At 47.5% G+C, this 25,831-nt stretch overlaps 11 protein-coding genes across 11 annotated transcripts; 5 read left to right on the top strand and 6 right to left on the bottom strand.

Annotated features, from left to right (window-relative positions):
- Positions 1-308: 308 nt before the first annotated feature.
- Positions 309-798, bottom strand: LCP9604111_5099 (uncharacterized protein; the record flags this gene model as incomplete). Its single annotated transcript, XM_039072871.1, has 2 exons — positions 309-731; positions 790-798. 2 exons carry the CDS (start codon positions 796-798, stop codon positions 309-311), a joined length of 432 nt encoding a protein of 143 aa, XP_038929070.1.
- A 114-nt stretch (positions 799-912) lies between these two features.
- LCP9604111_5098 (uncharacterized protein) lies at positions 913-1,314 on the bottom strand (the record flags this gene model as incomplete). The annotated part of the gene is made up of 2 exons (XM_039072870.1): positions 913-969; positions 1,039-1,314. The coding sequence occupies 2 exons, from the start codon at positions 1,312-1,314 to the stop codon at positions 913-915; spliced, it is 333 nt and encodes a 110-aa protein (XP_038929069.1).
- Positions 1,315-2,250: 936 nt separating this feature from the next.
- LCP9604111_5097 (uncharacterized protein) lies at positions 2,251-4,142 on the bottom strand (the record flags this gene model as incomplete). Its single annotated transcript, XM_039072869.1, has 4 exons — positions 2,251-3,367; positions 3,422-3,639; positions 3,692-3,804; positions 3,887-4,142. The coding sequence occupies 4 exons, from the start codon at positions 4,140-4,142 to the stop codon at positions 2,251-2,253; spliced, it is 1,704 nt and encodes a 567-aa protein (XP_038929068.1).
- A 2,698-nt stretch (positions 4,143-6,840) lies between these two features.
- Positions 6,841-8,598, bottom strand: sxa2 (putative pheromone processing carboxypeptidase (Sxa2); the record flags this gene model as incomplete). Its single annotated transcript, XM_039072868.1, has 4 exons — positions 6,841-7,730; positions 7,787-8,013; positions 8,064-8,346; positions 8,400-8,598. 4 exons carry the CDS (start codon positions 8,596-8,598, stop codon positions 6,841-6,843), a joined length of 1,599 nt encoding a protein of 532 aa, XP_038929067.1.
- Positions 8,599-10,646: 2,048 nt separating this feature from the next.
- Positions 10,647-12,183, top strand: LCP9604111_5095 (MCT family MFS transporter; the record flags this gene model as incomplete). Its single annotated transcript, XM_039072867.1, has 2 exons — positions 10,647-11,953; positions 12,018-12,183. The coding sequence occupies 2 exons, from the start codon at positions 10,647-10,649 to the stop codon at positions 12,181-12,183; spliced, it is 1,473 nt and encodes a 490-aa protein (XP_038929066.1).
- Positions 12,184-13,077: 894 nt separating this feature from the next.
- Positions 13,078-14,649, top strand: LCP9604111_5094 (putative extracellular threonine rich protein; the record flags this gene model as incomplete). Its single annotated transcript, XM_039072866.1, has 3 exons — positions 13,078-13,752; positions 13,902-14,517; positions 14,582-14,649. 3 exons carry the CDS (start codon positions 13,078-13,080, stop codon positions 14,647-14,649), a joined length of 1,359 nt encoding a protein of 452 aa, XP_038929065.1.
- Positions 14,650-15,254: 605 nt separating this feature from the next.
- Positions 15,255-15,680, bottom strand: LCP9604111_5093 (uncharacterized protein; the record flags this gene model as incomplete). Its single annotated transcript, XM_039072865.1, has 1 exon — positions 15,255-15,680. One exon carries the CDS (start codon positions 15,678-15,680, stop codon positions 15,255-15,257), a length of 426 nt encoding a protein of 141 aa, XP_038929064.1.
- Positions 15,681-17,554: 1,874 nt separating this feature from the next.
- On the top strand, positions 17,555-18,465 carry LCP9604111_5092 (GNAT family N-acetyltransferase; the record flags this gene model as incomplete). Its single annotated transcript, XM_039072864.1, has 3 exons — positions 17,555-17,671; positions 17,803-18,372; positions 18,427-18,465. 3 exons carry the CDS (start codon positions 17,555-17,557, stop codon positions 18,463-18,465), a joined length of 726 nt encoding a protein of 241 aa, XP_038929063.1.
- Positions 18,466-19,184: 719 nt separating this feature from the next.
- On the bottom strand, positions 19,185-20,742 carry zrfC (putative ZIP Zinc transporter; the record flags this gene model as incomplete). Its single annotated transcript, XM_039072863.1, has 4 exons — positions 19,185-19,964; positions 20,018-20,261; positions 20,317-20,460; positions 20,516-20,742. 4 exons carry the CDS (start codon positions 20,740-20,742, stop codon positions 19,185-19,187), a joined length of 1,395 nt encoding a protein of 464 aa, XP_038929062.1.
- A 698-nt stretch (positions 20,743-21,440) lies between these two features.
- On the top strand, positions 21,441-22,445 carry aspf2 (major allergen Asp F2; the record flags this gene model as incomplete). Its single annotated transcript, XM_039072862.1, has 3 exons — positions 21,441-21,828; positions 21,884-22,353; positions 22,404-22,445. The coding sequence occupies 3 exons, from the start codon at positions 21,441-21,443 to the stop codon at positions 22,443-22,445; spliced, it is 900 nt and encodes a 299-aa protein (XP_038929061.1).
- A 2,070-nt stretch (positions 22,446-24,515) lies between these two features.
- Positions 24,516-25,178, top strand: LCP9604111_5089 (uncharacterized protein; the record flags this gene model as incomplete). The annotated part of the gene is made up of 3 exons (XM_039072860.1): positions 24,516-24,923; positions 24,985-25,025; positions 25,097-25,178. The coding sequence occupies 3 exons, from the start codon at positions 24,516-24,518 to the stop codon at positions 25,176-25,178; spliced, it is 531 nt and encodes a 176-aa protein (XP_038929060.1).
- Positions 25,179-25,831: the final 653 nt, after the last annotated feature.

Raw genomic sequence — 25,831 nt, 5'->3', positions numbered from 1 at the left:
GCCGCTGGTCTATTAAGCCGAAGGGCGAGGTACTATAAAGCTATGTACTTGATTTCCTCCGCCAAGGCTTCCTATCTTAGCTGTCGCCCATTTCTTGGGGGCGCTCAGAGTCAGGCTCACTGAGTAGATTTCAGTCGGGGCTCAGATTCAGTGAGCTGCTCAGTGCTCAGATAAATCATGTGATGGACCACTCAGGCGCAAAATCAGGGCATAACCAGTTGATCGATTAACGAGATTGAATTTGGTAATATGATAAGAGGTGGTATTCTGCCAAGAGAGAAAGAAAAAGAAAAAAGAAACGAAAGAACTCAAGCGGGGAGATCACGAATAATTCCAGCTTTTTTCTGCGCAACGTACAGATGGGCATTTCCGGGCGAGGTGGCAAAGAATAAATAGTCACGCATGGCCTTCCCTGAGAGGCGTACATCTCCCGGACTGTCTGGCTTCACAATAGCACGCTCTTCAAACCAGGGGGTAAGTGGCACAAAGGCAGAAGTGAGAATTTGCATGTCAATAACCATTGAATGCTGGAAAGCCGGGCCATTGGCGGTTGTTACTTGCACTACGCCTCGCATGGCTCCAATGTGGAGTACCATGTTGAACTGGAGTGCCTGGAGATCGGAAGAGAAGAGGGTAAGCACGTTGCTTCCAGTATCATTGCATACTAAGAAAGGCCGTGTCAAGTTTCCGATGCCACCATATCTGGGAGATATCCTGATCTGAGCATGTAGCTAGGTTTTGTTAGTTAATGACCTCAATTAATCGTTGACGTAACTCGGATTGATATACCTGGTGCATATGGAGGGTGTTCGAATAAGCGAATGTTTCTGAAACAGACTGGGCCATTTGCTGCGGCTAATATTCATAGCACATGATTAGCCAAAGACTCTTGACAATACCATATAGGGTTGGTTATATGATATTTGCCTGGAACTCATGTTGCGACATCATTTGCTGATAATCTAATGTCTGAATATGTTATAAGTGTGAGCCAGTATGATATATAGCCAATAGGTCGAAGGATATTCAACAACATACCTCGCACCATCTGATTCCTGTCTTAGCTGCATCTTCCCACGAGTCCTTGTCGACTCGTTGTCCATCGATAAGGTAGACTGGGGGATCGGATCGTTGGCGTGGTCCGAGCTCGCCACTTTCATACAGGCGAATGAGGGCTTCGGCATTCACACGCTGGGCTTTGCCGAAATCAGTCTGCAGACAAGCTTTGAGTTGCTCGACGCGCTCTTCTGGCTGCAGAATGTAGGGTATCGGACACGGACATGCAGGACTGAATTGGGGATGTGGATCTGGCATATTGGAGATGGTTGGTGGAAAATGTGGAAAATGTGGGATTGTGTGGGTTAGAGGAAAGTGGTGGGGCTCGCTTATCCTAGTCTGGTTAGCGTGTCACATGTCTTTCATTGGATAATAATACCTTACCGCCTACATCACCGCCTTCACAAACCATCTTCAATAATAGTACGACCAACCATTGATCTCAGACTATATGGCTTTTTTAGTGTATTTCTTTGGTATCTTATTTGGTGTATTTTATACTTATCTAGCTTTTTTAGTACTTATGTGAGCACTGAGAGAGCTTCTCCCATTCCTCATGGCCGTCTTTCGCATCCCCAATTTAAACGAGGCTGAGGTCGTGGCACAGGTCGTGGCACTAGTCATACAGAAAGGCTGAACTCTCTTCTGAAAAATACCGCTCGTTCAAGGCACAGACAGAATACCAGTAAGTGAGCTTTAAGGGATCGCTCCAGATGTCCAGTGGGCGAAAGCCACTTTTACCCACTGAGCAAGGTAAATCCGAAAGTGGCAGAGGAAGTCAAGTACATAGGTAGACAAAGACCAGTGGTGGCTTTTTTTTTATAGGCCAAGTACATTTTATGAGTTCGTGATTTGACCTGGAATTTAAGAGAGAAAAACACAAACTTGGTATCTTGATTGGTATCTATGTTCAAGTTCAGAGGCCACCTGGGAATGGCCACTGGATGATGATATATATGACAAGAACACTCTATCCGGTCCATATATTCCCCCCGAGTGCTTTGAGCATGTCAATCCATTGGTCGAATCATTCAGATCGCAATGGCAAGGGAACGGATTCGTGATATATGGGTGCGGTGTCCGTTTTCATTTTGTCGAGTTCTCATCTTGCACTTTCCAACACAAGCAGAAGGCTGTGTGAAAATCGACAATATGCAAGACATTTTGGCAAACCGAAGAGATTTAATCCGCTTCTTAAAGGGTCTGCTTACCCCGAGTCTCAATGGGTAGAAGACACATAGCTACAAAAGAAGCCAGAATCAACCCGCCGGACGCATAGATGGGCGAGTTGGGGTTCGCACTACCGGCATATATAGCGACAAGGGGAGCACAGAGACCAGTGATACGGTTCAAGCAGCTGGAGATACCAGTGCCAGTACCGCGGTTCGGAGCAGGGAAGGTCTCGGGGGTGTAGGCGAACAGGACACCGTACATAATGTTCTGGAAGAAGGCCTCGAGAGAACTGCATAAAAGCTGGATGTCTGAGTTCGTAGATACGGTAAAGCAGAACAGCAACACACCGGTGATCAAGGTGGAGATTGCCATGGTGCCCTTGCGACCAATGTACTTGAGCTCGACCGTCCAGCAAGCCAGAAGAGAGCCAGGAAGACCAACGATAGAGGTGATGGCGTAATTGCGGTAAGTGATGTAGTTCGAGTTGGTCTCACCACCGGATTTGGAGAGGTACTGCGGCAGGAAAGCGTTGAAGAGAGGGTAACCCATGCCGATGGTGGCCCAGCAGAACCAGAGCAGAACGGTATTCCAGCCCATGCGCTTGTTAGCGAACAGGGGCGCAATGCGCTCCATTGAAAATTTGGAGAAGAAACGGCCCACGATTTGAGAGTAAGGGAGCCCTGTCTCTTTCTCGTGCACCTCGACATGACCACCAATTTCGTTGAGGATCTCGCTGGTCAACCAGGTCTTAGTGCCGTTCTTGTGGGCAATGCCATGAATAGCGGCGACGGCTTCTTCCTGGCGGCCACGGGAGAGCAGGAACTTGGGCGACTCGTACAAGTGGAAACAGAAGAAACGTAGGATGAACATGACAAAAGTGATGGCACCCAGAGTGAGAACCAGGTAGCGCCAGCCCATGTTGTTCTCCTTGGTGCAACCTTCATAGCTAGTGCAGCTGAAGTTAGGAATGAAAGCCCATGCAAGCAGACTGCCGATTAGTTGGCCAAAAGGCCACCAGATACTCAACATGGTCAACATGTTGCCGGAGACAAAGGGGAGGAACTCCAGGAAAAGAGCACCATCGACAGGCAGGTTACCACCTACACCAAGACCCAAGCAAGCGAACAGAGCACATGTACTGCATTTATGATCAGCGCAAAATTCAAAATGAGTTATTCTCATGAAGACTTACCCAATCCAAGTAGGGCCACCACCGGCAGCCAGACCAAAGGCACCAGCCATAAATAGAGTGGTGTTAAAAGCAAGACGACGACCAACAATATCAGACGCAATACCCCAGAATGAGGCACCAATACAGAGACCTAAGAATAAAGCACAAGTGGTAAAACGCACCCACGTATCGGAGAGTCCGAATTCGTAGGAGATAGGGGTCAGCGTCAGGGCAACTCCCTACACATGGTTAGATTTGATTTGTGTGATTTGTTTGATTTCGATCTCCTACCTGAAGCCAAAGGTTGTCTGCTGTCCAACCAAAACCACAAAGGAAGAACAGCTCCCATTGATACCGGCCCATGCCGATATCCTGCAGGGCTCTGTTGATCACCTTTGCCTTGCCTGTGTCGTCGAGTTAGATCAAACCCCCAATTTCAGGGAGTTTTCATACGGGAACTAGTGTGAAAATGTGGGATGAACATACGGTCATAGGCAGAGTCATGGGTAGCCGTGGAAATATCAGACTCGATTTCTGCACGAAGGGCTTCGAGGGTCAGATGAGTTGGATCTTTGGAGCCAGCAGCACCATTCTCCGAGGAAGACGAGCGGTCCGAGCTCTGGCTGGACTCCTTGTCTATCTTTTCCGAGAGGGAGTGGACAGGCGCATCGGCGAGTGGTATGACAACGCTGGGAAATGTCGGACTATCCTTTTTGAAAGGGTTAAATTTTTCGAGTCCCATAATGACGGTTTTATATGGCGCTTTGGAATATAGTTTTCAGTCGCCTGGGATTTGCTGCTTCCTGTCTGGTATGTCGCTTTTCGCTTGTTCTATACCGTGAATGTATCGCTGGGAATTCGATGAGAGGTCGACGGTAGATCTACAGATGTGGGAAGGAGTTGCAATGGGGTCATATATCGTAAATCCGGGGGCAATTCGCTGTGGGCCGAAAGTGTCGCAAGGACAATGGTCGAGATATACTGCTGTCAGGGTTTGCAAATGGGCTTGTCGCTATCGATGCTGGGTTTGTCGCAGTCGCAGTCGATGAGACAGTTGTCTCCAGGGTAGTGCAAGCTTGCTACTGAAGAGCGGAAGTACCTCGTGCGCGGCCTTTGTTGAAATGGATTTCTTTTCTCTCGCAAGGTGATGATGAATGATATAAATGATCCGAGGGCATGAACCAGAGGTTCTGCCACAGGGATATAAGATAAAAAGCTAAGAGACGAAGCTCTAGCAAGATATATGAAGGAATTAAGGCAAGCTGGGGGTAGCTATACCTTGTCCAAGATGTTTTGAGAGGTAGCGAGGGGAAAGTTGCGAATTGACAAAAGAGGAAAGAAGGGAAAATGGCGAGGTGGGATTCCAGAGTTGCTATATACTATTAGGGCAATATGCTTCCTTTTTTTTCTTTTTCTTTTATATTACCATTGGTTCTCTAGTACGAGATTTCATCACTGGTCAACGCCGAAAAGTGGGACTGCCAGGAAAAGGTGTGATGACATTCTGATATTCTGCTATGGTCTGTAATTTGAACAAATCTGAACATTTGCCCGCCTTTGGCCTCGCCGAGTGCATATAAATTAGAATGAAGACATACTTGGCAGTTGGACCTGATATGTTTCCAGGTTTGGAAACCGCCCTACCACCTGCCGTAACTAGAATGAGCTTTCTATAATGTCTATCTCCCCTTATTTTTCTGTGGTTGGGCTTTCATAGCTGTAATTAAAGCATATCCTCGTACTCTATTGGTAAATTCAACACTCATCTTTTATGAGCAGTACCAGCAGAATCCAAGGTGGTCAAAAAGAAAATTGTACATAAGAGGTTCCACTATGGCGTATTATATTAGTAAAATTGTTGATGTTAGTTAATAATTCACAGCTGCACAGGGAATAGCTCAAAAGGAATACTCAAAGACCTGTAGCACGGTACTTCTAATGTTCTTGCGATCTAGGATTGAACGCCACCGAGGTAAATCCGATATACTATTCAGCCTCAAGGGTCTTCAACTTCTACCTTTATACATATCCGGCTACTCTGTATGCAAAATTCAAATGGTCCTATATAGTCATCACAGATATATTTACCAACATATCAAACATTAGAAAAGGTCGAAATAATGAACACATTTGACTCTACCCTGACCCGAGACCTCATTGGCCTTCATGATCCACCAGAAAAATTTTGCAGTAAGACAGACCACTCTATCCGTACCCGTACCTCTCACTAGTACTCTTGTTTTGGGCGAAGTATTGAGAATACGGAGATCAAGAACCGCATGCGTGCTCCGCTTGAACGTCACCCTCTACGTTGCCCTTCTTACCTCTCTCCCAAGATATTCAAGATGTTTTAGTTCTACAGTATAATAATATAACAGCAATCCTGGATCCTTGCGAATACCAAAAATAACGTTAAAATCTTGTACAACATAGAATAAGAAAACAAAAAATGGTTGAACTCACCAACGTTGAGGATCATGAATCTTGGCGGGCGCATCCATGCCGCATTCAGACCAGGGGGAATCCTTGCTCTCGGCCAATCACAGCACTTGAATACTCCCGTAACCTCCAAGGCTCCTTCCCGGATAACTTACTGCTTGCCATTTTGGGAGTGTTGTGCATACGGCCTCTAGCATTACCTGCTCGGAAACTGCTTATGTTCTTGACTTGGAGAGACTCTACACGGCTCAATACTGCAGAGAATAGGTGGCTCTCGGTTATGTGTCGAACATTCTTAACATCCGGTTTTTGTTCCCTTTCAATACCTTTCTTGCAGAGTGGATAAGTCAATCCGAAAATTTGGAGGGTCAGGAACGACTCCACTAAGAATAGCTTTTACCTTTAATTCCTTGTGTTGGATCACTACGGTCCGGTTTATAACATACAACATACAAACAAATCCCCTGCACCGGCCCGGCGATTGTCGTACATGGTTTGTCCCTTTTAATATGCGAAACTGGTAACCAGCTAGAGTACACCACTTGGTAGCGGCTTGCGATGTATATACCAGCCAAAGGGTTGTGCGTGATTTCTCTGAGTTATACTGAGTACCTTGTAGGGCACTGCAAGAGATTTCAGGTACTCGCAAGCTTAGGCGGAATGAAAATACTACTCCTACCAATAAAGCCGATTCTAGGCCCGCCAAGACTTCCACACATATGTTGTAATGAAGGCCTAATCGGGCAAGATATTCGGCATTCATTACAGTCAATCGTATGAGGCATCAGAAATAGCCACGGCATAGGGAATGATAAACTCGATGGGATTTGATCTCTAGATACCCTATGGTGATACACTTTGTAGCCTATTTCCAGACTCCGGTGTCATGCATGAGCGGTTCTGCCCTATAAACTACATAGATTCATGGCTTATATTTTATATACATATTGTCTTGATATAAAATCTGCATATGTGAGGATTCGTCCTTTGCTAATAAAACACTAGAGTTCCTCGGTGCGTCTGAGCAACCATTCAAGGTGGCGATAAGCCACACGAGGCTGGTACTGCGGTTGCATGTGACCAGCCTGGTAACTCTGAGCCCACATCAGACCACGCTCATAGTGCTGAACACCCATGATACCCTGAGAACCATCGAGACTAGACGCACCGTTCTCCGCAAAGACATCGGCGTACAAGAGGTCCGGAATTTTGATATCGATGGGAGTGTGTGGCTTCTTTTGGAAACCGAGGTGGCCGTTCCAGGTCATATTCTGGATGGCTAGGAGCGTACCGTTGGTGATAATAACCATGTCAAAGTCACCGTTTGCAATGAGAACGCGGTTAGTAGCCTCGATGACCTGCGGCAAGACGTGCTCGATCGGGTTCGCCGAAATGTCGCCTTCTTGCTCCGGGCCGGAGTCGCCACCGACATACACGGGCTCGAGGGAACACCCGCTCCAGGTCTCATTGGGCGCGTGTAGCGCTCGCTTGACATCTGCGCGATCGAAGTAGACGCTTGCTCCAGGCGCTTGATAGTCGAGCGAGGTGGGGAAGGCGAGAACGTCCCAGAGGAGCGGGCACATCTGGTTGATCTCGTAGAGGTTGAAGCATGGGTTGATGTGGAAGATTTCATCGTAGACGAGGTCAAACAGATCACAGTCGTCGGCCAAGCTGCTGGATAACATGGGCGGCTGGACTTTGGGTGGCGGGAAAGTGAGGTACTTGTCGATGAACTCCTCGTATCCGCAGGATTTGTGCTTCTTTTCGAGCTCTGCCATGAATGATTCGTTGAAGTTAAACAGGTTTGCGTTTTGCTGGACGAAGGGCACAACGGGCACTTCTTCCTGCACGGAGTCGAACTGTCCAATGCACGGGTCGTATGCCAGCGCGCCTGGGTAAGTAGTCAGAATTTGCATCCAAGCCTCTTGAATATTCGCGATAACTCACCATCTAGGTCGAAATACTCCTTGTCTTTTTCGTCGAGCATCGCAGCTGAGATGTAGGGCACGTAACGTCCAGCATAACTCTCACCAGTGACATAGATCTTGAAGTTCTTAATTCCAAAAATCTTCTGGAAGTTCTTGAAGAACTTGACAAAGTCCTCTGCTGTCTCTTCTTGTGAAACAGCAGTTGGTGTGCCGACGGAGTAGCCTGTTCCGATAGGCTGGTCGACCCTGCGAGATGTTAACAGGGTTTGGGGTTCATATGCATGACAATTACTCACCACAACACATTGGTTAGGTTGACCCAAGCATAAGGGTTCTCTACCGGGGCAAAAGTACCAGGTTGCCATATGAAACGACCAGTCTCTTGCAAGAAACTCTCCATCGAACTGCATCCAGGGCCACCGTTGAGCCAGATGGTCACTTCGTCTACGGGCTCGTTGATGGTAGGCTGGAAAATGAAGAAGAGCGATCTGGAGCTATTGTTCATATCAATTGGCACCAGACCAGAATACATCTCGCCGATATCAAATGAAACATCCGGCAGGGAGTCGACCAGGTAATCTATAGGTCTATTAGAGATTTTGCTGCTGACAATGATATAGCTCGACACTCACGCTTAGTCTTCTTGCTCAAGAAGCGGTAATCTTTGTCCGATTTCGCATGTTTCTGGTTACGAGCCTCAACTGCCCGTTTGGCCTTCTCTTGTGGTGCACGAGCTATCTCTGCAAAGCGACCGTGTTTGGAGGCAGTCGCAAGATCCGATCCCAGCGAAAGGGCCAGGAGAGCAGATGACAGGACTGACTTGAGTAACATCCTGGACCGGTGGGTATGAATGGGCCAGAGGGCAGATGGGATGTGTCTCTTTTTTTGTCTCGGGGAGGGGACGCAGCTATATACTGCCCCCGAAAGGCCCTACCAATAGCCCCCCGACCGGTGCACTCGGTATCTGTAGGCCCATTTAATTTAATAAAAGGCTACCTTGCCAGACTAAGTGCTTCCAAGTGGATGATTGGAAGAAATCCTTAGCTCCAGGCCGGATGCTTCTTCTGCGCCACCTGGGCACGACCCCTTGTTCGTATCCACTGTTATCGCATCCCGGGGTCGACCCCAGGATGGTAGGCTCACCTGTGTATCTTGCTGCTACTTCTTTTGTCCCTGGTCTAGGTATAACGCCGGTGGTTTGTCTGCGATGTTGGGCAGTTATAAAAACGCTAATCGCATGAATGGTTGCTCTAATAATTCGGTCGCATTGTGCATAGCTATCATTGGGACCGGATGAGCGACGGATTCCGGCGAGATCGACGTTTATCTCTCACTTTGGGATAACAAACTCCGTGAGTGAAAAGCGGGGGCAGCTCGCGATTGGTCTGGTGTGCTTCTTGTCCCGGATAAGCATCGCGTAGCCTGGAACAGTTGTATTGGTCTGATAGAGGAATCTTCATCATTATTCATATGTTGTACGTACTGCTCAAAACCTCACATGTGAACATCATCTGACTTCATCTGACTTATCTCCTTTGGTGGATAGATTCGGCATACCGGGGAAGAATACTGCCAGGTGAGATCCGTATATGAGCCGAGGTTCCCGCAGCTCTTAGGTATAATTCAGATCCTAGGCATGCCAAGCTTTCCACCAATAGTAGCTCGAAAGCACTTGTTCTAACAGGCCTCCTTTTCACTGAAGAGCATCAGCTGATGTGATCAAAATACTCGATAGACATGTTCCTTTTTTGAGATAAATAAGGGTCCTTCTACTCCGTAGTGTGCGTTTGTTTAACGTAGTCTCAAAAGCGAAAACAAAAAAAAAAAAAGAAAAAAAGTGGACTCGCGGGGAATCGAACCCCGGACCACTCCCATGCTAAGGGAGTATTATACCACTAAACCACAAGCCCAGTTTGATGGAAGAGGCTGCCTTTTAAATACTGATGAGCCTACACAATAATTCTTGCGCTAGACTACTCAGCAGACAAGATTCTATGCTAGTCAAGTAAGACTAAGGTTGCATTTTTAAATATTACATGTTTCATGCTTACACACTTCTAGAATTTCCAGCCTGGGGAGGTTATATGAGATTCACATACATTAAATGGCCGATGATAAAAACCTGATCGTGGTTATATATATATATCTACCTGCATCACCATCCGATTGCGTGCGATTCCATGTATAGTACATCAACCTTCTACTTTTTCTTTAGAATTGTAGTAATGTATTCAAGTATAAACCAACTAACCAGTAAAGTCATGTCTACTTACGAATAGTTAATGTTATGCCCGGATGTAGCTAAGTATATGCGCTCCGCATGCGTTTCGAATGTCTCGCGGAGTTCGGAAGTTCGGAAGTTCGGAGTTTTACCACCATTCATAGCTATAGCCGACAAATACATTGAATCATCCCGTATAGATTGTCATTCTATATGATGCCAACAAAAAGAACCGTCAGTAATGTATATCAATCAAGCTATGTTGTTCAATTGAGAGCACCGAGTGATAGTTCTGAAGTCCCCCATCATTTAGTCGGTGTAGAACAACATGTATAGACAAATAATATCCCCAAGGCGTCGGGTATGGATCTAAGCACGATAGATCCACTTCCTTCCCTGCCAATTATCACGTACCCCGAAAATTTCTCTTCTTTAATTATTACACTTAAACTCCAATGGGATTGATTCCGCGGAAAATTATTAGCCTGGGCACTTTTGCATATGAGTCTTTTGGAAGTTTCGATTTCTAATATGTACTGCCCCTCCTTCAAATACTTTCTCCTACAATATCATCCTGGATCCTCAACCTCAGAGATCTAGGACTTCATTACCCCTTAATGCAACAAAGAGAATATAATAGCTGCTCTCTCCACATAGAATGTCTACCAATGTCGGGTCTGCCGGCGGCAAGACCGGCGATCATGAATTCGATATTTTGAACACCAACCAGAGCGCCACATCCTTTGACCAGAAGACTACTGCTCACATGGTCAATGAGAAGTTTGACACGGAGGCTGCACCAGAGCAAGAACCCAGCCTAGATGATGTATACCGGACAGCATCCACCGTGGCACCATCTCAGAGATCAGCCAGAAGAGACCCCATTAGTCGAGCGACTACAGACGCTGAAGGGAACATCTACCCCGAGGGAGGACTCGAAGCCTGGCTGGTAGTGCTGGGCAGCTTCCTCGGTCTCTTTGGATCGTTGGGCCTGGTCAACACCATTGCCACATTTCAAGCATATATCCAAACCCATCAACTAAAGGAATACAGCTCAGGAACCAATGGCTGGATTTTCGGAATGTTTGCCTTTCTCACTTTCTTCTGTGGAGTGCAGGTCGGTCCCATCTTTGATGCTCGAGGCCCACGTATTCTTGTCTTCGTGGGTTCCGTGTTTGAAATGGCCATGATCATCCTGCTCGGCTTCTGCACTGAATACTGGCACTTTATGATGGTCATCGGTGTACTGGGTGGAGTGGGAGCGTCCCTCATTTTCACACCGGCGGTCTCGGCGATTGGCCACTATTTCTATGAGAAACGTGGAGTTGCGACTGGCGTTGCTGCCACTGGCGGCTCTGTCGGAGGCATTGTTTTCCCTCTGATTCTAGAAGCTCTATTCCCCAAGATTGGCTGGGCCTGGGCCACTCGGGTTGTTGCGTTGATCTGTCTGGTTGTGCTATCAATTGCAAACCTCTTGATCAGGTCTCGACTCCCGCAGAAGCCATTTTCCAAGGAGAACGTGCTTCCTGACTTCCGCATCTTTCGAGACCCGCGGTTCGTACTTACTACCGCCAGCGTCTTCTTTATTGAGTGGGGTCTTTTCGTGCCAATTAGCTACATCTCATCCTACGCCCTCGACCATGGTTTCTCTAGCAAGTTCTCATACCAGATAATTGCCGTCTTGAATGCCGGCTCATTCTTTGGGCGATGGCTGCCAGGATTCTTTGCCGATTTTCTTGGTCGCTTTAACACTTTGATCGCGACGGTAGCGCTCTGCGTGCTCTGTAACGCCTGCCTGTGGCTTCCCGCTGGAGATAGTATGCCTCTGCTGATCGTTTACGCTGTTATTTTTGGATTCTCAAGCGGCAGCAATATCAGCCTGACGCCAGTCTGTGTCGGCCAACTCTGCAAAACCGAACACTATGGCCGGTATTACGCAACTGCCTATACCATAGTGAGCTTCGGGTGAGTTTTTTTTTTACTTGTGATGTCACTTGCGTATCTATAACTGACATACGTTTGCCACCAGAACTCTCACCGGAATCCCTATTGCAGGTGAGATCCTGGCACGCTGTGATGGGTCTTACTGGGGCCTTATCACCTTTACCGTATGCTGCTATGCGGCTGGTCTTGCATGCTGTACCGCCGTGAAGGTCATTGAAGTTGGCTGGCGTCACCCTCTCGCGATCTATTAAATGTTTGGATTCGGTATCCGGGACCCCGATGCTGGTTGATCTAATAATCTCGACACGATTTCATGATTTCAAAGATGAGCATAGACAGAAAAGTCCTTTCCCCCTTCGGCTTGCATTTTATATCCGGCGTCCATGACCGAGTGATTTGTTATACATATGTGGTTGCTAGTAATGTCTATATTTATCAATCTGTGATTGCAATTCTATCGTTAGCCAACTAGTCGGATGCAATTTATAAAATTTCCGACATGATCGGTTCGGCCCTTCAGCTGTACTCGAACTGGTAGCTAGAAATAAAATAATTTGCCGCCATTGAGGCAATATAAAAAAATATAAGGGTTGGTAACTCAGGGTCAGGTTCCCTGCAGGGCTGAACAGGGCAGAACACGTCGCATAAGATATCCGACAGGCACCGGAGCTATGTAAACATCTGGTCACAATGATGCCTTTGTACCTTAACCAACCATGGATTTCACCACTGGGAATGATTTCCAATAGGAGCAGACTCAGCTCTTACCATGGAAACTACAAAGCCATCGAAAGCTTAACAAAAAACAAGCATCGACATCACCCCAGGCCAGTCCCTGTCGCTGCTATGACATCAAATGGCCATTAATCCATCACCATTGAGTCTTCTAGCCTCTCGCTACATATACAACGTTAATCTCGCATCTCCTCCTCAACATCCTTTTGCACTCGGGACTTTGCTTTCCTTTCAATCGCCTCGAACTCTCTGGTGAGCATTTGCTTCGTTGCTCAACTCGCTATCTAAGAAGTCCTGACGGCCTTCTACACCAGCTCATCCATCAAAACCACAGCACCCGGAACCACCGGCAAACTTGCATCGGCCACATTTGCTCAATCGTCCTGCATATACTTGCGCTGGTCCGAATCATGTTTTCAACAAGATGCTTGGTTCTGCTAGCCTGCTCCTTGACTCTTCTACGGGGTGTCGTGGCTGTCCCGGCGGATGTGGCGCTAGAGCAGCCCGGCCTTGAGGATCGTCGTCGAGAGGAGCGTGACTTTGGACTGCAGGAGCGCCACGGCCATCCTGAGCTTGAGAGCTCGCTCCTTTCTATTCTAACCGAGAAGTTAGCTACGAAGACCGCCCCAGGAGGAGGAGGAGGAGGAGGTGCTACTACCGTCCCCGGTGAAGGTGGCGCTACTACCGTCCCTGGTGGAGGAGGTGGTACCACGGTCCCTGGGGAAGGTGGCGGTACTACCGTTCCTGGCGGAGGTACAGTTCCTGGCGGAGGTGGCGCTACTACCGCTCCTGGCGGAGGTACAGTCCCGGGCGGAGGTGGCCCCACTACCGCCCCTGGTGGAGGTACAGTCCCTGGCGGAGGCGGTGCTACTACCGTCCCTGGCGGAGGTGGCGGTACTACAGTGCCTGGCGGAGGAGGTGAGAAATCTACTACATTATTTTCTGCAAGCACTATTCTTACTCTCCCTGATACTCAAGGCGGAACTTCACCCGGTGGAGGTACGACTGCTACTCCAACTGGGGGCACTGAAACTTCTCCCACTGGCGGTGCTACTACGACAACCGGACCTGCTCCTGGCGGCAATGTTAGTCTCCCCCCCACAAGCGGCAGCGTCGGGCCACCCAGCGGCCCCGCTTCCTCTCCCGGCGGAACCACTCAATACATCCATCCCCTAGTGGAACCCCTCACCCGTCCTCTCCTGAAGTAGTAACTGAAACCACTAACACTAGCCAGACTTCTCCCACTACCAGTGAGCAGCCAAGCACCACTTCTCCCACGGGTGGCGGTGGTGTATCTCCTTCCCCATCTCCCAGTGTTACCACTGGAGGCGGAGTTCCACCGGTTTGCCCCACTCCTTCTACATCTAGGGAAACGACAGTCGTCCCAGTGACGGTCACCTGTCCCGCCGTCGTCGTGAGCACCGCCACCACCACCGTCACCGTCACATCTGGTCCGGCCTTGTCGGGACCAACAGGTTGTCCTTGCCCCACTGAAGGTCCTGGTGGAGGTCCTGGACCGGGTCCCGGAACAGGCACTACTGGAGGCCCTGGAGCAGGTACTAGCGAAGTGTCCCCAAGTGGCACTGCGACAGCTTCAACGACGACCACTAGCGAGGTCTCCCCAACTCACAGCGTGACAGCCCCAACGACCACCTCTAGCGAAGTCTCCTCAAGCCACAGCGTGACAGTCTCACCCACTAGAACCGGTACCCTGACTCGGACCCTGACCCAGACCCGGACATCGACGCCCCTTGTACCAACTACTAGATCCCGTACCACAGTCACCACCACTACACCAGGTACCCTCGTGACTTTGCCTACAACATCACATGTAGCTCCCGGAACACCAGGTGCGTCACGTGTTACTCCACGAGAATTTATCAGTCAAGATGTTGTTCGCCGACAATTTTTTAGCAACGCCACAGCAACCCCCCTCTTCACTAACACGAGTACTCCCTCGAATGCCACGACGAGTGCAGTGAACATCACCCGTATTGCGACGGAGACTGCTACCGAACCCGCGCCCGCTTTCCTGCCTCGCTTCTACCGTGGACGGATACGTGTTTAAATTGTTTGGCTGAGTTGGGAAGAATTGACTGAGATATTGGTTGGTTGGTCGTTGGAAAATTTAGATCGGTTTGGTTATTGCCAGTTTTTGATATTTTTTCTATAGTTTGAGAGGAGTTTAATGTATTTGGTGGTAATATGATGTTGCTGGTGTTCAATGTATGGCCTCGGGTTTTGTTTCTTCTACCATTGACGCAAGTGTCTGGAAACCACTGCTAGAGAATACATTGACACTTTAAGACATGAGGCTTATTATACTTGTTTGTGACAAGTCATGATCTACTCTCTCGAATCTATAGAAAATACATGTAACGATCGCTTGTTTTGAATGACGTACAGAAGGAACAAACTACGTTATGTGAGAAACGAGGACGGGATTCTATCATTGGTTTTTCTTCTCTAAAATCAAAACACATATAGAAGCAGTAGCAATGCACCAGAACCGAAAACCCTTCAAACCCTTCAAACCCCTGTCAGGTCTATAGCTCACACTAGATTTCCGCCTCCAATAGAGCCTGACCTATCTGTGACGGCGACGACTATTTTGCCGCTCAAACTCTTCCTCGTCAGAAATCTCTTCGACATCCGGGTCCCACTGAGCAGGTTGTTGCAAAACGGTGGGGATGCAGCTGATCAGATCATCGGCAACGTCCTGGTCGGTCTCCCGGTCGTTATGCTTGCGGAGAATCCTGATTGAGATAGGTATGACAAGCTCAAGGTTACGGCACAGCCGCTCAAACTGGGGATCACGTTCTACAACTGCACTTGAGATAGATATGTCAATTTCGCCAGCAATCTCCTCTTCTAAGGTGGAAATGACATCGTTACGACGATGTGGTCCATGGCGAAGATAGTAGATTGCATCGTGCAGACATGACAAGACGAAAATACGTCGCTCGTTATATGGATCATCGGCTAGTACGCGCTCAAGATCATGGCGAGGCATCGTAGGCGAACACCAGACTGGTAATGGAGAAGCCGGTTGATGTGTGACTTGCAAGTGAAGTTTGTTGACGATTCCTGGAAGCGAGGTGCGACAAATAGTTGGATTGCCCGATGCAGAATCCGATGTGTCTTCGGTATGTTTGTATAAGAACTTGAGAAGGTGGTGGGAATCGAAATTATTTATGCATTTGCACGGAGTAGAGTTAGCACTGATTCGATTTCATGGTTAACGTGTTTGACAAAGACAGCAATGACGACAAAACATTTTATTTTTATTCTCTCAAAGAAGAAAAGGAATATTGAGGCTTTGATTAAATTTCGGGAGACAAGAAAGAAACTCTTCGCCTCCGTCATACTCACAAAGACACTATTTATATCTTATTAAAAGAGAGGATACAGTCCATGACAGGGAAGGAGCAAGAAACCGGCGGGCTTTTTCGCAGTTGCATAGGAGTCAGGATACTGAGAGACTGGAAATAGCCCCAAAGCATTCGTAACACTAATCCCATAATCTCCATGCAAGTATTATGCTGCAGGTATTGGTTCTGACACTTTCGTCATGTTTAAATTCGTACGTCAAATGGATGGACTCGATAAACAAAGAGAAGAGTACAAAGAGTAAACCAAAAAAGAAAAATACCGGTGACCATATGCCATCAAATAAAGAATAAACTGCCAGTGTTCTCATTGCGTCTTTCTGAAGAATCCATAGATGTTACTTGTCCGCTAAGTCCATCAGTAAGGATTTCGACAGATTTGGACATTTTTCATATCACTTCTCAATACTCTCCCTAATCTATGATTCTTTTTCCTAGCTAGGCAAATAAAATTTTGGTATACACTGAGTGACATATCGGCACCTTTTATAAATATTGTATCTCTCGTCTGACGGAGGCCCGATGTTTCATGGCGTTCAAGATTGAGCCGGAATCGTTTTCCGTTGCTTACATGTAATGTACTATGTAGTTACTTCTCCCAACCCAGTCCCTGCGATATAACGGAGTAATTAAATAAACCACACCCTACCAGACTTTCAACAATATCAACTACTCCGGACCGCTATATATACTCCGTTGACTCTAATTATCTCTTATCAGTTGCGCCGATAAAGCCGACACGCTCCACAATGACTTGGGCCAATGACGCAACGACCTGCCTGATTGGGATTAGCGGATGTTTGGCATCTCCACATGATCCAATACGAGCCCGTCCCCCGCGTTTGCTTTTCAGGGAGCACATATGAGATCGACAATCTCGCCGAATGATACGGGGTGTTCGAGCATATCTACAACGTACTATGTACATAGCCGAACTAGGCTGCCATGCTGTCTATATCAGATTTGGCTATCCGCGGTTGCCGGGGCCACGACGGGGCGATGGTCCAAGTGGAGGGACACCGTGTAACACCTCCACAGTGCATAAGTACTTGCCCCGGTTGGAGTTGCCTAGAACGGCTAGCGACATCAAACCTTGGAATGGACGCCGAGGACGAGATAAGCGTGACAATCAATTGGCCCCGGGGATCATCGAGCTCAGGTATATGAGCCCCCGTTCCTCAGCCCTGCAGAATGAGTGCATTTCTACTTCGTACTCATTATTTCCTCGATTGCTGACACCTTTACAATAAACCAAGATCTCGCTTTCATTACTTTTCCCTCCATCAACTCGTGGACCATCACCACTTCAACTCTACTTAGATGGCGGTTGTCTTTATCTCTCACTGTCCCCAACGGCTTCATTGGCATTCTTATACTATATCTCTGTGTCAGGCCATTCGCAGAGCTAGTAGAAAAAGTACCCGGACGTCTAAACCCGTTCGCTAAGAACAATTGTCGCTGTCCAAGAAAACGTAGTGACAAACCAAGAACAAGAACAATGTCAATCGAAATCGTCCCGCTCGTTGAGAACGACATACCTGATGCTGTAAACTGTGTGCAGAAAGCGTTTGCCGATGATCCCTATTTTCGCTGGGCGTTTGATGATCCATCCAAGGTATGAGATATCTTATTTTGCGATGTACCCAAACGACTTCGTTGTGGCTGTGAGAAAAACATACAAAAAGAAATAAAATCATGAAACAAAACGAAGTCGATGTCGAACCAAGTAATAACAGGGTTTGACAGTTCAACATCCAACGAAACGCAGCCTCCCTCGCTGCCCATTTCCAATATGGTATCAACTGCGACTGCCCCATTTCTGTCGCGAAGATCACTCGCGCTGCAAATGAAAGCAAGAGCGATGACGACATTCGCATACCAGTTGGTACTGTGGTTGGTGTTGCCTGGTGGTACTCACCACAAGCGCCTTCCATGCCAGAAACCTGGTCTGTTTGGGCACAAGGCTGGCTTCTTTCCTTCCGACAGCTTATGAACAATATCCGCTTCCTTGGTCGTGGTGGTCTGAATGTGCACCGGTATTGGATTTGGAAGCAAGTGCAGCAAACTGCACACGATGCCATTTGGCAGGACCCCCGCGGGTACTACTTTTGCAATGTCGTCTGCGTCGCTTCGGAGGCGCGTGGTATGGGAGTGGGAAAGATGCTCATGGATAATGTCATGGACAAGGCCGACCGGGAGAATATGCCGTGCTATCTCGAGAGCTCCAAGGGGTATCCGAACGTGGGTATTTATGAAAGAATGGGCTTTGAACTAGTCAAGGAGATTGAATGTGTGGACGGAGGGGATGTTTGCAAGGTGTGCCCTCTTGGCTGTAATTTTCCATGTCAAATGACTGACGCACTAATCCAGTTATATTGCATGATTCGCAAACCCAAGTCCAAAGAATAAGGCTGTGATAAATTTTCCGATACTGTTCATTAACACAGATACACAGGGAGATTGAGTGACATGGCTCGATTAGTATTTGAATCAAGCATTTCGGTGACTGTCATCTTTGATTGCTTTAACAACGTGAGCGAGATGATGGAAATAATCGAATATAGCTTTTCTAAAGCTTCGTTTTCCCAGAGCTAATTTCTTTTCCAATCGGCGTCTCTTTTGTCTTGGGTTTCGGTCGGGGAATGCCACAACCGGTTATGAAGGCCTCTTTCACTTTCTACTGCATCTCAGAAGACTTTATCTGAGAATTCATTGGCGCTCACCGTCATTTTGTATTAGGAATATGGCTTGTTTTGCTGCTGTAAAGACAAAGTTGAGAGCGAGAGAGGCACATCAACAACCATCTATTTTCATAAATCGATCTTTCCAAGCCATGGGCGAGGGTGCAATGCCTCTGTAGAACCCTCGGACCCCAACTGGAAAGCAGTCGAATATGAATATCCACTTCCGGGTCTGCCTGAATTAGGCTTCAATCTCTCTCAGGTCAACGCCTATTCTCAGAGCATGAGTGAGCTTCTACACGTCGTTCGATACTGTCGACAAACGCCTGTGAAGTGATAGCCTAGGTGAGCGCTTATGATGTCTCTATTTTTAGAATCAGTTCAACTATATACATATGGAAGACAACCTTGGAAGGAGACAGGCCTCAGCCCATGTCGCCCTTATGATCAAGCCCATTTTCCTAGCACCCCCATCAGCACCAGCCCACTGATGAAGGAAATACCACCGGTTAGAACTTTTCCTAACTTTGCATTCAACATTTCACCTCCCTCAATGACCCAGTCACGCGCCCACATATCAACGACACCAACCCACACCAGAATACCAGCAGACAGCGCGTCCAATGTTCCTAGTGCAATCAAAGTGCCCCGCGAATTACCATTGAAGGTGTGAAGAACACCAAGCCCAATAGCCATGCCAATAGGTGTGATCAAGGCAAATGCTAGCGCCATGGACGCTTTGTTAGGGAATATAGCTCCGGGGAGGGTTGCAATACGAGCACCGAGTGCCAACCCTTCAAAGAATTGATGGAACACAATCACCACAAGAAGTGTCTTGTAGAATGAGTCACCAGCAACGACAAGGGTGAGGCCAATCAAAATACTGTGGAACAGGATACCAGCTTCCATGACAACGACCGAAAATTTACTGTCGGGTCCGGTAAGGTCGAACGAGCCGTGATTGTGACTAAGAGAAGCCAACGTGGACTGTTGCTGTTGCGCCGAAGAGTGTTCATGCTGTCCCTTCTGCTGAGTTTGCTGAGACTCGGACGGTATGGTTTCTGCGGAGATATTCTTGCTGTGGCGAGCAACAATAATCCGGTGGCCAATGTATTCCAGCAAGAAAGCAATGAATATACCTGCCACGACTACCGCGGAGGTTGTGGCTTCGTACTCGAGTTCTCCCAAACATTCGTTGGTAAACATGAGGTTCGCATGTGTGTATAGCTAAGGAAAAGCAGTCAGCAAGTGATACGTGTGTCAAAGTTGAAATTGCTTACATGGATGAAACCCGTGGCGATGATGATGCCAGTTCCGAATTGTTTGATGACGGTCGAGATTACCCCATTGATAGAGGCAAATGGAAGCTTCATCAGGAGAATAGGGGCAAAGACACCAATTGAACTAGTGACAAGGACAACGAACAATGTGCCAATCCTCAGAGGGATATCGTAGTCTCTTGCTTGGACAGTACACGTTGAACCAGTACTAGTTTCCTCTGATGCACCTGTACTCGTGCAGTGTCTAGAATAGCCAAAGTCAATAACGCCTAAATTTGGAAGGATTATTACAAACTTACTCGACGCCAGCGTGGAAGTGGCAGTTTTGTGAAGCTTCGCTTGAGGATTCCTCCTGGTCATCTTCACTGTCTTCGGTCTCGGTCTCGGATTCCGTTCCTTCTGCTTGAATCAGGACATCGTTTCCGTCTCCATCCATGCAGTATCTTTGAATTTTGTAGTTTAGTATATTGTCACAAATATGCGTACCTGTGGACTTACGACTGGCTTCCGTGAGAGTGACACCCAGTGTATTGTGCTGGTACTCCGGTTGTAGGGGTAGATGAGGCCGAAACCAGAACTTCTTGGCCATCTCCATCAATGCAGTAAATGCTTGAGCCATGAGTATGACAACCAGTTACAGATGATGATTGTGCTGATGTTGTTGCTGTAGCTGCATATACTCTGGCAATGCCCAGTGATAGAAGGAAGGGCCGAAAAATGCGCATGATGAAGCTAGTGCTTTACCCTTTTGCAAATAAGAACGTTGGGATTGAGGTTGGAATTAGGATCGATGCAAGAAACCTGCCACAAGTGAGGAGTTTTCAATCAATGGACACTGGGAGCACTCCGCTCTAAAAAGCCGCATAATATATGAAAAAGCACCATACATAGGTGTCTCACCCCCAAGGTTCTCGATGCCAAGCGGAAGACCTTTCCACCCTTTCGCCAAGAGCAGGCCTGAGCTTGCGATTCGGGCTTTGTCCGGAGAATATCGCCCACTAAACCCTTGTACTCTCAAGGTACCTCCCGCCCAAGTGTCTTGGCGACCCTCCACCGAGCCTTTGTCTTGGCATCAATCTGAGATTTTCAGCTCTGATTGCTGGAGAGCAAGATTTTTAGCGAGAAAAGCGCTCGAGTGAGCTCTCAAGGTCCCCTCTCAGCAGGTCGCACCATCTGTATATTGAGAAAAATGGAGAAGACATCCCACTTTCTCTTCTAGTGTTGCCTTGGATTGGATCGCAGGCATAGCGAAAATGCGCCCACCAAAAGCCACACTTGGCAAATAGTTGAGAAAAACCAAAATGGTCGAATACGGAAGCTTTGGGGAACTTCGTAAAAATGGTATAAAAGCTGCTCCTATCGTGGATAGAAACTTACTTCTACAATTTCAACTTTTCAATCAATCCACCTCGATTATACGAAAATGCGCTTCTTGAATCTCGTTCTCTCTGCAGCAGTTGCTGCTGCTCTCCCCACCCCCGAGAGCTCCGAAGGCAATCAATCCCAGCCCTTCTCTCAGAATGGACTTGCACCTTGGGATGCCGGCGCTGTGAATGAATTTCCCATCCATTCGAGCTGCAATGCAACCCAGCGTCGCCAGATTGCGCAAGGTCTTAACGAGACTATTGCTATTGCCGAACATGCTAAGAACCATATCTTGAGATGGGGAAATGAGAGTACGATCTACAAGAAGTTTTTCGGTGGTCGCCCAACCATGGAAACCATCGGTGCATTCGATGTCGTGGTCAATGGGGATAGGAAAGACCTTTTGTTCCGATGTGACAACCCAGATGGAAATTGCGACATTGAAGGTATTGGATCTTGCTCTGTGTTAGCGATGACTTACTAAACATTTGAACTAAATAGGCTATGCCGGACACTGGCGAGGCGAAAATGGCACTCATGAGACAGTCATCTGCGACTTGAGCTACCAAACCCGTCGTTCCCTCTCAACTATGTGCGGCCTTGGATATACAGTCTCGCAATCTGAAACCAATACCTTCTGGGCTACCGATCTCCTGCACCGCCTATATCATGTTCCTGCCATCGGACAGAACTGGGTAGACCATTTCGCAGACGGATATGAAGCGGTCGTTGACATGGCGAAGACGAATGCGACGCTGTCAACCCATGATTCGGAGAGCCTTCAGTATTTTGCACTAGAGGTATATGCTTACGACATTGCTGTGCCGGGAGTTGGCTGTGCAGGTGTCCAACATACGCACGATGAAGCTGATGAAGCTGATGCTCAAACAACATCCGCGGCTGTGACTAGTCAGTCAACTCCTACTGCAACAACCACCGATGCCCCTTCGACAACCTCCTCAGTACCTGCGGTGAGTCGCTCTCTGGTTGCATTGTGGTGATCAGAAACTGATTTGAATAGAACTGCCATACACATGACGGAGGCGTGCTCCACTGCACTTGATATTTCTTACGGTGAAATCACTCAGGCATCGAGACAAAGATCAAACATTGGCGGGATAATAGTCCTGACGTGAAGGAAATTGATGGGTGATATATGATATCAGGAGAGAGGAAAGGGGTTCTATGGGCCCAAGGCATCAGCCTCAGCAGATTTACGGATTGTAATGTATTATGGTCTATATTATTACTGAGCTTATTTGCTACTTACTATGCGTTGAATAAATAAACATGTATCCAATTTCTACGGTTTGTATTTGGCTCTCGTGGTTTTGTTTATTAAGCATAGTGGATCTAGGGGTAAGAATTTTTTCGCAGTGAGTTGTTGCTATCTTGACTTCACCCTTGCCTTGCCCCTCATATCGTAGCAGCTATCATTTTTGAGGAGTTGTTAGGCTTGGGGTAAACTACATAGTCCATCTTTGATAAGTAATACTGGCCTATTAGTGAGTGAGTGGCGAGGCTGGGTTGCATACTGAGGTCGCTATAGATACTAACTGGCATGATCATGAGGTAGTTATACTTTGCCGGTATTACTCTCAACATCCGCCTGATGTGTAAAACCCCATAGTAAAATAAAGTCTAAAGTCTAATAAGAAGCTTAATTGGCCGAAGTATGACATTTCTCTGTAGTTACTTCTCCATTATTGTACATGATGCAGGTGAGCGATTCTTGAGTATTTGAGTGCCATCCAAAGATACTTCGAGGTTCGTAGGCAAGTCAACGTCAATGCTGCGAGTGAGCCGGCGAATGAATATATATTCATGTGATCAATAGTCTCTCAAATCTCCTATCATATTTAAAGGGATTTGGGTTGGACGTACGTGTATTTTGTTCTACATTCTATGTTTTTATAAGGAACATCGTCAAGATATATATCAATACCATTACGGATTAGATTATTTTGCTCCAACCTAACATGGCCTATCATAGAAAAACGCCCAAGGAAAGTGATCAAAAACCACTTCTCTATCTCATTGAACAAATCTATTGAATTAGTTGTAGCCGAATATAAGAATTTCTAGCTTCCTGGTAAGCTTTGATAGAGGGAGGGCTGTAGACATCTACTCAACAGTTTGCCCAGAAATTTGGAAATTAGATTATGTTGATTTATGACTTTATGATGCTACTTAGTCTACTGCAGGCTGCCGGTGTGAATTGTACAATGTCAGCCAGCTTGTACCGCCTCCAGGATGTGACCTACAATATCCTCCAGGATGTGACCTACAATATATGAACCATGCCGGGATAGAGACAGCCCGATTTTAAATACGCCCCTGTCGCCCTGTAGTCTGTTCTACCGAGAGATACCAACAACAGCGTTTCCTCAAATGCTAGTACTAGGGTGGAGCCCACACCCAAGTGGGAAACAGGGTTACAATGTCAAACAGAGCCTATGGAGAGAGGACGTGGAACAGGGGATCGCATGATCGACCGATAAGAATGCCGTTCGAGCAAAGATTTACCAATGGTAGGGTTCTTTTGCTGCAGGGGAATATAATTTACACTATAAGGGGCATTGGAATGCTTGTAGACACACGAGATGCCAATCTAGGGGTGAAAAACAACCCTCGAGCCAATGAGGGCATTGTATCCCTACAGAAATGATTCAGTTCCCCCACAGGGTGTTCCTGAATGTACCTAGGACCCTTTAAAACAATCCAGATTGCTGTTGCCGTGGAGTTGCCCCAAAACCCGTCCAGGTGCGCTTCAAGAGGAAACCACCACTCATCCATTTTTATCTCAAAATATCCTTTTGACGGGCACACATTCGCCCCTCGACTATTTAAATAATTATATTCCTTATTGTGATAAGTCCGAGTGATGAGACTGTCGCGGTCCGCCTGGACTTGGAGTGCATTCCAGGTTGATACGGCATTGTTTATGTACGGCAGTGTCCCGACTGTTGCCATTCCCGTTGAGGCAATCACAACACCAGCACCCAAGACCAAAGAACCACGCCCAGTAAAACGATCCAAGTCTAAACGAAAAAGCCTGAAGAGGTCACTGTCCAAGATCTTTTGATCTGCGAACTCGATATCCTCCCTTCCTAGCCACATTTGGCTGATCGCTATGAGTTTGCACGGACTTGGAGTGATTGGGGCCCAGGTGGCCGCATCGATCAAAAGCAACGACGAGAAAATCCCTGACACGCCCAAGTTCGCGCCCCCACGATGCTCCATTACATCCTCGCCTGGGGCTCACAGCCAGGAGTTTGATCCATCGATTGGTGCAAAGCCATGTTCGCCTTTCTATCCTCATTCAAGTCCAACAATCTCACATGAACAACTCACCTTCGAAACAAAGAACGCCAATCGGAGAAGCCATATGAGAGATATCGAAAGCCTGGGACCGTACGCGAGCTGCCGAACGGATAGTCCCCGGCGATCGAAGTTGTGGGAGGAAGAGAACAAGCCATTGACATGGCTGCAGACCCTGACCAATAAACAACGAATGGCACTGAAGGCAGTCGTGGCTGTGGTAACAGTGGGGACTATGATTGCGATAGCATTGGGCATCACTGCGGCGGTGGGAGGAGCAGGATGGAAAGCCAGTGCTAAAAAAACGGCGGTTGGTGTATGAGTGAGTTATCTCTTCGAGTCTCTTTCACCTATTGGGTTGGATCCACCGCTGACAGGACATGCAACTTCAAGGTTCGACGTTACTTTTGATCCGGGGCGACGAGCAGCCCGATCACCATTCATTGTGATTCACTTGCCGAGCTCTCCGACCTAAACTAATTACTCTTTTCTTTCTTGCTGCTTGAGGATGTTATGGAGAATTGGAGTTTAGGAGCATTTGAGGTTATCGCACTCGTCCAGGGGCATGTCACATTCCGACATGAACAAAATCCTACGGGTAATGAATTGGACATGTCATGAACTGGCCGGAACTGCTGTATCATATCCTTAGTTATTTCTTTTTACCCCCCTATTCATTTGAATACGACCTGTGCATGAGTTGTCATTTGTAGCTCTTGAACTTGAAAAATGGGAGCGAAAACGTAAGCTAGGTCGGACCGACCTCGGGACTAAGCGGGATAGTGTAAATCCGACCCGTGACCCCACTAGCGCTATAAAAGACTGCAAACTTTGCGGCCCCTTCTTCCTTTTCTTTTCTTCTTCATCGAAAAAAAGCAACTGAGCCTGCCACGACCATTGTCCTGTCTTACGACATCCCCACGACGATGTGTTGCCTTCGGTCCTACGGACTTCGGTCTTACGGGACTGATCGGCTCAGGAGATAGATGATCCTCGATAGGAAGTTCGTTTCCCCTCTGTGTCCTCTTCAGTGAGGGCGGTGGGATTTGAATGTCGAAGACGGGACACATTCCTTCGCGTCAACTCTGTTCCAGTAGTTGAGAGCGAGAGTAACGACCAACGCATTGA

The sequence above is a fragment of the Penicillium roqueforti genome, assembly GCF_015533775.1.
Source record: "Penicillium roqueforti strain LCP96 04111 chromosome Unknown scaffold_11, whole genome shotgun sequence".
NCBI lineage: Eukaryota > Fungi > Ascomycota > Eurotiomycetes > Eurotiales > Aspergillaceae > Penicillium > Penicillium roqueforti.
Note: the sequence above shows the minus strand (reverse complement) of the source record. Positions and strands in the feature narration are given on the sequence as shown.